This window comes from Trichomycterus rosablanca, chromosome 3 (genome assembly GCF_030014385.1).
Source record: "Trichomycterus rosablanca isolate fTriRos1 chromosome 3, fTriRos1.hap1, whole genome shotgun sequence".
NCBI classification, from domain to species: Eukaryota; Metazoa; Chordata; class Actinopteri; order Siluriformes; family Trichomycteridae; genus Trichomycterus; species Trichomycterus rosablanca.
In genome coordinates, this window is record NC_085990.1 from 11,420,947 (window position 1) to 11,432,933 (window position 11,987).

An 11,987-nucleotide genomic window follows, 5' to 3' on the forward strand; every position below is an offset into this window, starting at 1 on the left:
AATAATAGAGTTATTATTCAGTCCAGTCTGTAATAAAGTCTATAGTGAGTTCTTGGTGCAAACACGCCAGGCCCCGTCACATCCAGCAGGAGCAGCATTGTTGGCACGGCAGTCTCGACTTCATTCCTTAACCTCGGGCAGGTAAACAGGTTTCCAACAGAAGGACCTCGGGCTAAAACAACAGAAACTGTAGTTAAAAATGTAAAATGCGAGTTGAGAAAAATATCAGTTTTACAGAGAGTTTTAGACTCCGGCAGCCCTAATTATTACAGCATAACTAAAAGATAGAATATAGAATCATACTGTACATTTTTTTTTTTTATTGCTTGTTTTTATAGTTAGTGAATGTTGTATGTATGCAAGAAGTTGTTGTCTGATGTGAGCTGCTGTAACAAAGAAATTTCCTACAAAGGATCAATAAAGTATCTATCTATCTATCTATCTATCTATCTATCTATCTATCTATCTATCCATCCATCCATCCATCCATCCATCCATCCATCCATCCATCCATCCCTCCCTCCCTCCCTCTCTCTCTCTCTCTCTCTCTCTCTCTCTCTCTCTCTCTCTCTCTCTCCATTTTTCTGTCTATCTATCTTATACAGTCCTAATTGTAGGTCACTTTGGATGAAGGCATCTGCTAAATAGTAAATGGAAATTGTATTTCAAATAACGTACACAAAAGCTACCAAACAAAAAAAAACGAATAAATAAACTTATCTAATTTTAAATGTGATTAAAATACAATAAAATTAAAATACAGTAAAATATCCTAATAAAGAACCAATAAATAAATAAATGAATAATTCTTAGAAAAGGAAACAGGTGAATATTCTGAGTATTCTGCATGTACTGTTTACCTGTACTGTATGTAAACATTAAGTGTGTTTATATACGGGCACTAGGACCCAATGCTCACGTGAGCGCTCTAATATATCTCCCTCAAGCGCGAGGAGCACAGAACAATGTAAGCGCGCGCTGCAGCTTGTTTAGTTAAAACGCAGGAACTGATATGTTTAGCATGTTCTCTGTTCTGTTCTGTTTTTGCTCTGATCTGTACCGCCGGTAACGAATCACATCAGATCTGACCCGCACCTGCTGGAGAAAGAGGTGAAAAGGCGCGCGAGGAGGGGTGATGCTGGACTGAGGAGCACAGAGAAGTGGGTCAGTCTCAGGCGCGCGCAGGGAAACCAGGACAAAACCCCGACAGCATCAACAGCAGCAGCAGCGCGCGCCCATCAACAGATAACGAATACCTAGATCTGCACATTGCAATACGGACCGTTTAAAGACATTCAGCAGAAGTTCGGAACTCTGAGGCGCTCTGGTGCTCCTGGGCTCCGCTGAAGACCTGAGGTTCGTCTGTCGGTCACATTCCAACGGGAATTCGGTGAGCCGGTGGCGCGTGGATGCAGGAGCATGGAGCTGAACGAGAGGGTGCCGGCGGGAGGTGAGACCCGGTAACCGCCACACACTCACGATACGTTTAATATGTATGCATTTCAAAAATAATCATTCTGGTAAGATCCGTGATGGGTTTGGGCAGGCTGTAGCCTAGTGGTTAAGGTACTAGACTAATAATCAGAGGGTAGCTGGTTCAAGCCCCACCACTGCCAGGTTGCTGCTGTTGGACCCTTGAGCAAGGCCCTTAACCCTTAATTGTTCAGACTGTATACTGGGGATGTAACTTACACTCTACCCACGATGCCATACGATTCATGATAATGGGTTCATGATTTTTTAAAACAAAATGAAATGAGAAGTTATGACAAAGTTCCTTAAAAAAAAAAATACTGTATTTGTATATCTTTTATTTATCTAAATAATGAATGCCCCTCTGAGGTAGGTACAAACTATGCCAAATAATGCTTATTGTGTAAAAAAAAAATCAAAACGTTATATAAATACATGAATAGTACAAATAAAGAAAGTATCCTCACATAAATAAATTTGGCTGGAAAATCCCCCTACCTGGCAACTTTATGAAGTGCCGTCAACCAGGTGAGGTAAATAGCTCCAGTGCCCTCTGCTGTTTAAAGTGAATATCGATTCATTTTAAATGAATAACCGATTCGAATCGTGGCACGTGCACCGATTTTTAACTGTCTTGTGGTGCATCGTTACATCCCTATTGTATACTGTAACTGTAATGTGGATAAAGGCGCCTAGTGGTTAAGGTACTGGACTAGTAATCAAAGGGTCACTGGTTCAAACCCCACCTGGCGCAGGGATTTGAGATGAATTGGAACACTGTTGGACCTGCAATCCAGGTCTGTTTGTCCAACATCTTCAATGACTGAATAGGCACACATGCCCAGAACCTTGGAAAGAAGGTCATCTTACTGGAGGCTGTTATAGCCACAAATGGGCATCATGTATTGTTTATGCCATGCTTCATGCTTTTGGCTGTCTACATACTTTTGGCTATATATAATAACACGTTTGATTAAACTGCTAGTGGTAAATAAATATTGTTGAACAAATGCTTGGGAGGAAACTGGAGTATTCAGGGGACGTGGATTTGCAAACATGCAAAACACCACACACACTAACCAGAATGAACGTCCAAACCCAGCTCCCCAGAACCCATGTTGCTATGCGCCACCCATTCATTTAAATAATTAAGGGAAAATAATGGACCACAAAACAAACATTGTGAAAATAATCCCTGTTTTTTTTCCAGACTAATTACTATTACTATTGTGATTAGAATATTGACCAGATCTGACAGATAATTATTGTCTAGCCTTTTAAACGTAAATAGGCGCCACCAGATTGATTCACTATAATACTGTTCATCTTGGGAGAGTGTGTGGTGGTAATGGTATCTAATTGGACTGGGAAATGTGCATGGAAGTGCACTAAATGGGCACAGTCTGCTTCCTGTAATAATGCCCATTTAGATGTGGGTCAATGCGTGGGCTCGTCAGATTTATTGATTTTATTCTGGAGGACCTTCATGGTTATTGACTACCTGGGTAAAAAGCCAAAATGCATTAGCGGTATTTGTGGGGCAGCCTGCTGACGCAGCTGGCACAGTGGGTGCCACACAGCAACATGGGCTATAGGTGTCTGGGTTCGATCGGTGTGCAAATACTTTTGGCCATGTAGTGTCTTTGTGCTTCTGTGTGAATGCAGTATATCATGCAGAAGTCATATTTTTGCCAGCCAATCATCGTGGTCACTTGGCGCTTTCCTCAGAGACGATTATAGTGGCATCAGAGAAGACATGTGCCCACGCTTGCCCTCTGAGATTAGCAGAACTGCCTGCAAACTAAAAGACTATTTACTTCTAAAGGCTATTTCAAATCTCTCTGACTGACACACAAATAAAGACACGCAAATGTACTGAAGTTCATAATTTATTATTGATTTTTGTGTTCCTGATTCATCCGGATCAGGGTCGCAGTGGGTCCAAATCCCACCCTGCAGCAGCCTTAATCCTGTTATAGCAGTTCTTGAAAATAATTGTATAAATTATAACATAACATATTAAACAATTAAATGTCTTTTGTTTTAGTGCCCAAGTGGGCATGTCCACAGCGGGAAGGAGTCTTAGTGTTGGCATGGCCCCAGTGGAGGATATGCAAGCTCTGTCAATCACCACCCTCTCCGCCTCCGAGGTGGAACAGGAGTATGAACTGATTGGTCCTTTAGGGAAAGGAACCTACGGCAGAGTGGATCTGGTGGCCCACCGCACACAGGGTAAGCATCAGTGTGTGATTCCAGCTTTTTCATGTTTTTTGAGGTGTGAAAACAATGAGGGCAAACAAGTATTCAGTAAATTTTTTTTGTTAATACATTTATACTTTAGAGCTGAGATTCAAACCATGGTAGTGAGCTTGCGTACTTAACCACTGTGCCACCCGAGCACCCATAGAGAGAGACATGCAACTCCACAAACACCTTGACCAGACAGCAGAGGACGGACATGTACAGTGGCAATGAAGCCCAGTTCCCTCTCTGTGATGTGTTCACCTGGGCTCACAGCCAGGTCGATAGAACAGTCTGGGATTCAAACTCAAGAGTTTAAGATCTCAGTGGTGGTGGGCTAGCACATTAGGCCGCTGTTCCACCCAAGCACCCCACATTGTCTAGTAATTGAAAGTGGATATAGTTTGTTTATACAAGATTATGACCAGCCTGACGTCCATGCCCAATTGGTTGTATCTGAGGGAGAGAAAGGTCGAATGACTGCTGGAGTTTTGGACGTTGGCTAGTTGAGGCGTCTGCACATGGGATGGATGTCTCACGGACAGCAGTGTGTGACTCTCTGAATGCGATAGATGGATGGATAGATGGATGGATGGATGAATAGATGGACAGCTACTGTGCACATGTTGTAGGGGCCTGCAGCAGTGGAGAATTTGGACACAACTAGCTTGGATGGAAAAAGTGGACAAATGGTCATTTTATTTATAAGTTGACTTCAACCCTCTGATCCACACCCCCAATTTTAACCCACCTGCTATAGTGTTTATGAGCCGTTTAAGGGCTTAACAGATGGCTCACTGTTATAGAAAGTTTTAAATTATCCTCCTTTCTGTGATAACATTATGTGTGTGTGTGTGTGTGTGTGTGTGTTCTTCAGGCACAAAATTGGCCCTGAAGTATGTCAATAAGAACAAGACAAAGCTGCGGAGTTTTCTTCGGGAGTACAGTTTGACAGTAGCTCTGGGCTGCAGCCCGTTCATCATTAAAGCTCTGGATGTTCTGTTTGAGACGGAGGAGAGCTATGTGTTTGGGCAGGAGTATGCACCGGCAGGTGACCTGTTCGACATCATACCGCCTCAGGTAAGCTAGGCATAGTCCTTAACACTACATGTTGTATGTAGATATATCATTCAAAACCAGTATTTACAGTATTTACTTCTGTCCTTTTACTCATATTTGGAGGTTTTTACACTCTACTCTTTGTCATGTATTTTACATAACATGATGCAGTTATTTTGTAGTCATTTCTTGGGAACCTGGGTTTGATTCTCTGGTCTGTGAGCAGTTCTGCACCTCTAGTGCAAAAAAATGTGGATTTGCTGCTCTAAATTGCCTCGAGTTGGGAGTAAGTGAGTGAATGTATGAGTGTGTGATTGCTGCCCAGCGTTTTATGGTGGAACTGTAACCAGGACAAAGTTATTACCTAAACTTAAGGAATAAGTAACATACAGTTTTATAAATGAGGAAAAAACACTTATTTTATTACTTTACTATATGCTGAAAAAGAAATATAAACGTTTCACCAAAAGTATGTAGACACTTGACCATGAGCTTACTGGACATCCGATTCCAAAACCAAAGACCTCCTTTTGCAGCTGTAACGAATTAGGGCTAGACTTGACAAGAAGGGCAGACATACACTCAGAGATGTTATACAAAACATTTAATAATAGAAAAACACAAGACGAGTGTACACAAGACAAGTCATACAAACACGTAACCTATGCTAAGTCTAAACTAAATTCTATGCTAACCACTAAGACTAATCTAAACACATAACGTGACTACACTATAATAAACCCTAAGCTAAAATGCTACACTAAACAAGAATTTATACCAACAGGAACAAGAGTAAACAAGACTTCTGAGCATGAATAAGAACAAACAAACAGGAGCAAACGAATATGAACCAACAGACAGGCGCAAACGGCAAATGGACAGGGGCAAATGGACAGGAGCAAAAAACCAAAATAGTCTCCAACTCCTCAAATGTCCTGAGCATTTTCCCTAAACAAGGTGCACCCGTGGATTATCAACAGGAGACCAATCACAAGAAGGGACATTGACTTTACTGAACACACACACACACCATAACCAAACATGTGCTCCCAGAGAGGTGGGAGCACACAGTGGCTGCATTAGTGACAGCAGCTTTTCAGAAGATTTCTTTGGAAGCTTGTCGGAACTGTGACGGTGGGAATTTGGGACTGTTTATTTGCTCAGACACTGATGTTGGAACAGAACGTCTGCCTTGCAAACCAGGTTATAATTTATCCCAAAGGTGTTCATTGGGCGATGTGCCACTGGAGTTCCTACACATCAAACTCATTAAACCATGTCTTCATGGTCCACACTCTGCACAAGTCATGCCGGAACAGGTTCGGGTCTTCCCCAAAATGTTACCAATAAGTTCAAGTATATCATTTATTAGACTTAATTAAATTAAGAATGAATTAAATACACTATTAGCAATTAGTATGACTGAATCACCTGACCGTGATATTGATTAGAAGGGGTGTCCACATACTTTTGGTTATATGTTGTACGTTTGGGGCTTATTATTTTTAAGGGCAATGTATGATGATTAATAGCAGAGTTATTAACAGATATGCTCTCTCTCTCTCTCTCTCTCTCTCAGGCTGGTTTACCTGAGGACATGGTGAAACGTTGTGTGCAACAGCTCGGCTTGGCTCTGGACTTCATGCACAGTAAAAATCTGGTCCATCGGGACGTTAAACCAGAGAACGTGCTCCTTTTCGACCGCGAGTGCCGACACGTGAAGCTGGGTGACTTCGGAATGACAAGACGGGCAGGCAGCCGTGTCAAGCGTGTCAGCGGGACCATCCCTTACACTGCTGCTGAGGTGTGCCAGGTCACAGGCTCTGAGGGCATTGTGGTGGCGACACCCCAGGACGTCTGGGCGTTCGGCGTGCTCCTCTTCTGCATGCTCACCGGTAACTTCCCGTGGGAAGCAGCACTGGCTAACGACACTTTTTACGCAGAGTTTCAGCGCTGGCAACACGGCACGTGCCCGCCGGGCACCGTGCCCTCACAGTGGCGCCGCTTTACTGATGACGCTCTGCGCATGTTCAGCCGGCTCCTGGCCCCGGAGCCTGAGCGCCGCTGCGGCGTGAAGGAAGTCTTCTACTTTCTAAAATATGATCTGCTCAACCATCATCGTCGAAGAGCTTCCTTTAGAGCCTCGAGAGGAGTGGCTACCAGAGTCACTGTCCACAGACATGGAGAATCTGGCTTAGTGACTAACGCTTCCTGTCTTCGACCCACGCCTCTCAAGCGTAGCATCCAGTCAGAGCCGAACTCCTCCAGGGAGGAGGCTTCCAAAAGCCCCTCACCCAATCGGCAGGACAAGAGTAAGATGGTAATGGCAACACCCATCGAGATTTGTGTATGAAAAATAAAAGGACATTAGTAGGTGTAAAACGAGCAGTTGATTGATGTTAGAAAAAAGGTCTTTATCCTACAGGGATTTGTGCCAGTAGTGTAAGTGTTAATATTTACCCAAGCTACTAAAATAAATGTAGTGTCCAAACTTTTATGATTCCAAAATTCCACAATTCTACAACCAACTGTTTCAAACATTCAAACATTTCTAAATAAGAAACCCCTCTTGAGTAGTCTCAACAGAACAAAAGTCGCCAGGCAGGAGGCGCCCAGGTGGCAGCACACCAGCGCTGACATTCTAAACACCACGGTTCGAATCTTGGCACTGCTATCGGCCGGCTGGGCGCCATCTAGCGGGCACAATTGTCAGTGCCTGCAGCAAAATTGGCCACCGAGTCTTCTACGTGGGAAAAAAGGCCGGACTAAGTGGTTGGGACCCTGGTTAGCAGGCCGAGGCACCTGTGCAGAAGTGGATAAGACTTATGTGCGAATCCACCGAAAGCACAGGCGAAAAAGAAGGGGTAGAGGGACTGTGCACACATCGGAGGGGGTGTGGAGCAGGCATATATACCCTCCTCGAATGCAACTAGGATTCCCAGCAGTGGAAGACTAGTTGGCAAAGCAGGGCACTAGCAAAGCAGGGCAATTATTGGCTTGTCAGGGATTCTTTATAACTGCTGCAATTATGACCTCTGCTGGCTAATCAATGGCACCTGCACAGTGAGACGGAGGATAATAGAGATCAGTGCAATACTCTCCATGCATGATACAAATCTCCAAATGATTCTGCCTTGTGCAGGTCATAAAAAAGCTGTTGGCCCTTCACACGTGTTGTAGATGCAGAGGAAAAGAAATGCAATCTGGTAATTGGATATGACTACATTGGAAACAATATTGGAGGAAAAATGCAAAAAATCAACAACAAAAGTCATGTTTATTTAAACTGGTGGTTTATTTCTCACATACCGTCAGTGTTGATAAGCTACAGCCTAAATTACCATTTTGCCCGTCATTACCAAGGGGGCCTATATTTCTGATGGTTATTTACTAGTTACGTTAATTTTATATCATTTTTTTCTTTTTCTTAAATTTACCCCCAATCTAGTCGTATCCAATTACCCTGATTGCTTTACGCTTCACCTCTACCGATACTACCCTCCACTGCTGACTGAGGAGCTTCGCAAATGACACACGCCCCCTCAGACACGTGTGCAGTACCGACTGCATCTTTTCACCTGCACGAGGCGAGTTCATGTGCGGATCAGCCTTGTGCACGGAGAGAGCAGAGAGAGCACCATCAATCAGCCAGCAGCGGTCACAATTGCACCAGTTATGAGGAACACTGGTTCAGCTTATTCCACCCTGTGAACAACAGCCAATCGTTGTTCATGTAGCCAGCTTAGTTAGATAGCAGAGCTGAGATTCGATACAATGTATTCGAAATCCCAGCTCTGGTGTGCTAGCGTATTTTACTGCTGCGCCACCTGAGCGGCAATCTTATATTATTTTTAAAAGTATATTTCATAAATAATGAAGCAAAAACAGATATTGTTTGGTGGACCTTTGGAATCTACAGTTTGGAACTAAGCCTTCCTTTAATTAGAGATCTGATCTTAAACAAAACAGGGTCGGTCGTATTTATGGACCTTTTTAATATCTAATGCTTCCTCTTTATAATGAGCAAACTGTTTTTAAGTGCTAAGAATGGACTTTCAGGTAGCTTTCTTAAATCCTGTAGCTGCTACATTGTACAAAACTTCCAGTACTGAGTTGTTGTTCTTTCTGAAATTTGACAAACCTGATCTCTGTGTTTTCTTGAAGATGCTTTTGCTTCCAGTTATTCAACCAGCCTATTCAGAGCGCGCTGATCTCGGACTATTACACATTTGAACAAATGTGGTGATGAACTGTAAACATCATGAGTACGTTCAGAGGAGCTTAAAGAGACAAAATAATTTACTCTTCTCTGACAGAACTTATATATATTCCAGCATATCTGGAGATGACAGGGATTCTTAGACATCTTAGTGTGTGAGTGTGTATGTCTACTTAAAGATTCAGTGGGTAGAAGGGACTTTATTTACAGCTGAAGTTAAAAGATAAGGTACACTTAAAAGGGAGATGTATGCCAATCATTTTCCCAACAGTTCTTTTAAAAGATTGGAACACATGGGGTGTGTTGGAAAACCTAGTGCACTCTCTACATAGACAGGATTTTACGTCATGCTGTGCACGCTCCCCAGAAGGAGGCTGTTCGAAATCCTAGATGCCTTGATACCCTCACTAGTAAAGTATCTTAAAATTTAAACGCTATTTTGCCTCAAGAATGAGTGAGCATCCGACGCTGCCTTAGTGGTGGAGGTAATTCCAGCATTCAATGTGGCACAACTTTTCTTACAGAAATATGTGAAAACATGCCGGACGGTGCGGAGAAACGAACGAGTTATTTTCAAACGTAAATAAATTATTACTGATTTTTAATTTTGTATACATTTTTTATAATTTTGTATAAAAAAGTGTCGTTTATTTACAAATTCTGGCTTGTCAGCGAATGTAACCGTTTTCTGTACATGGAGGGAGATGTTATTGGACATGCTAGCGCGTTGTGCCACCCCATCCCATTGGTTTGAATGGCATGAGGCTAACTGTGTTAGCTTAGTTAGTGAAAACTGATGTTATCGCTGTCTGAGTAGTGCATTCGAATAACCTGCCTTATAAGACAATGACTTATTAGAATCCTCTCTACTTAGACAGCTGCCTATATAGGCGGTAAGACAGCAAGGCAGCTCACTAGGTTTTCAAACACACCCATGGTTTTTGTCCTTAAACATTTCAAGAGTTTGACTGACTAAAGCTGATGTGCTTATATAAATAGGACTAGTTTGACTTCACTTTTTAAAAGGTACATGCCTCTTTGTTGCGAAAAAAAAAAGGTCTACTGTCTATTAATGTCAATGGTTTGAGAAAAGGATGTGCTACAAGCAGGTGTTTACCAATTTTTTGGCTAAATATTGTACATGTCCATCATGAGTGAAAGCTTACTTTACTTTACTTGTACTGTAGTTTAGGGATGAGAGTTGCTCAGGCTGATTGTTTAGGTAGTGCTGGAATGCACGTTTGTTGATTGTCAGTGATTTAATGAACAGATACCCAGTAGCAGCTGGTCATTAATACATGCAGAGCTGGTAACAGGTTCCATTTAATCTGATGAAACATTAAGAGTCCTCATCAGCAAGAGGAACATTTCTATCAGAAAAGGAATGATTTTAATACACTTAAATCCAGATATAGCATTTAGTCATAATTCTGACTCGCATCAAACGGATTGGATTTCAAATAAGAATGGGCGGGGCAGTAGATGTTCTTATTTGCCATCCAGCATTATGTAATATGTAGTAATGTAAACACTGGTTGGCGGGAATGTCTGTAGCTGGCTTATGTCACTGTCTTAAACATTTTAACAGTAGCTAACTGTGACTTTTAAACCTTGGCTCTCTATACCAAACCCCCATCCCTTCACATAAAATTCTTGGTAAACAAGGTAGCATTTAAAAGCTTACAATGCATACTTTTCAGCAGTGTAAAAATGTTAGCTTATTGCATTTATAAGTTGCCTTAAAAATAACGACATTCTGATAAATGACACTATATACAGTAGAACAGGCTGGAGTTCAAAGCACATGTCAGTCACGATCATACGACTCTGCAGAGTGATTATTGCAGCTGGTCCAGCGGGCAGAACTTGCCATAAGGTTAGCGATAACAAAGCCCATCTATTTAGAGGAACGATTTGATTGGTAATTTTAAAGTAATTTGAATTGGTCTCTAATTGAATTGTTGTTTATCCTCTGAAAATATATAGCTGGACCACCAATTAGCAACAGCAGAGGGCGGGCTTCTATTAACCCTTCCGATTCCAACACAAATGTAATAGGCAGGTATGAAGGATTTATTTGCTTAGATGAATGTCGATAGTCAAATTGTGAGTAGATAAACAGTTTTTTATTATTATATATGTATATTATTTTTAGAATATTGCTGCCCTTTCTGCCAGACAGTTCCCCTCAGTGTTTTCATTTTACTCTAGGAAATAATTTATGTTCATTTAGAAAAAAACATTGTAATTGGAGTGATTGAGTGATGCCCATAGTGTAGCGCTAATGCAAATATTTGTGTAAAAATAAACTCATTAGTATTTAAATGTATTCAAATGCTAGATCATTTTCTGCTTATAATTTGAGTCAAATGCCTACTTGCGTATTCTTTTTTGCTACTATACCCACCACTGGGTTCATGTTGGTGAGTGTTAAATCCTGAAAAATAAAGTAGGACATGATATTAAAACAATGTAGCATAAGGAAATACAGCTCAGCTAGGTAAATAAAACATTCAGCTTAGGCAGGTAAATAAAAATAAGAGGACACGAAAAGGAACAGGGTTCTGGCTGTTCATTATTTAAAGCTGTTGAATGGTATTATGCAGTTCTTTAATGCTCAGTATTAAGTATGTAGCAGAATAGGATTATACATGTTGTAAGACTGGGTGTGGTTGTACATAATCTGAAGCTCTTTGCTCTTTGCATTGTGATAAATAAAATTAAATGAATATGACAAAAATGAGTGTCATGCCACTTTTGCTTATTCTGGACTGTAAACAGGAATCGAACAATACAAATCTAATCTAATGCCTGTAGACGGAAAAAATGCAGTTGTATTTCCCCCTTGTCTTTTTCATTTAGACATATCTAAGTCCCCATTACACATGCACACATCTGTTGCATGCATGAAACCTGCAGCTTTGTATGCAAATTCCTACATAGAGCTTTTCATATGTTGAGAGGGTCACGCTGTGCTCTCTGTATAGCTCCACCA

General features: G+C 41.5%; 1 protein-coding gene across 1 annotated transcript; it reads left to right on the plus strand.

Moving 5' to 3' along the window:
- Positions 1 to 1,380: 1,380 nt before the first annotated feature.
- sbk1 (SH3 domain binding kinase 1) lies at positions 1,381 to 7,126 on the plus strand. The gene is made up of 4 exons (XM_062991835.1): positions 1,381 to 1,450; positions 3,521 to 3,705; positions 4,592 to 4,794; positions 6,353 to 7,126. Exons 1-4 carry the CDS (start codon positions 1,410 to 1,412, stop codon positions 7,124 to 7,126), a joined length of 1,203 nt encoding a protein of 400 aa, XP_062847905.1. The 5' UTR covers positions 1,381 to 1,409.
- Positions 7,127 to 11,987: the final 4,861 nt, after the last annotated feature.

What these genes read in the sequence shown, in the direction of transcription:
- sbk1 (XM_062991835.1), top strand. Translation starts at nt 1,410, where the DNA reads ATGCAGGAGCATGGAGCTGAACGAGAGGGTGCCGGCGGGAG. An exon ending in CGAGAGGGTGCCGGCGGGAG is followed by an intron (nt 1,451 to 3,520) that starts GTGAGACCCGGT and finishes CTTTTGTTTTAG; the next exon opens with TGCCCAAGTGGGCATGTCCA. An exon ending in GGTGGCCCACCGCACACAGG is followed by an intron (nt 3,706 to 4,591) that starts GTAAGCATCAGT and finishes TGTGTTCTTCAG; the next exon opens with GCACAAAATTGGCCCTGAAG.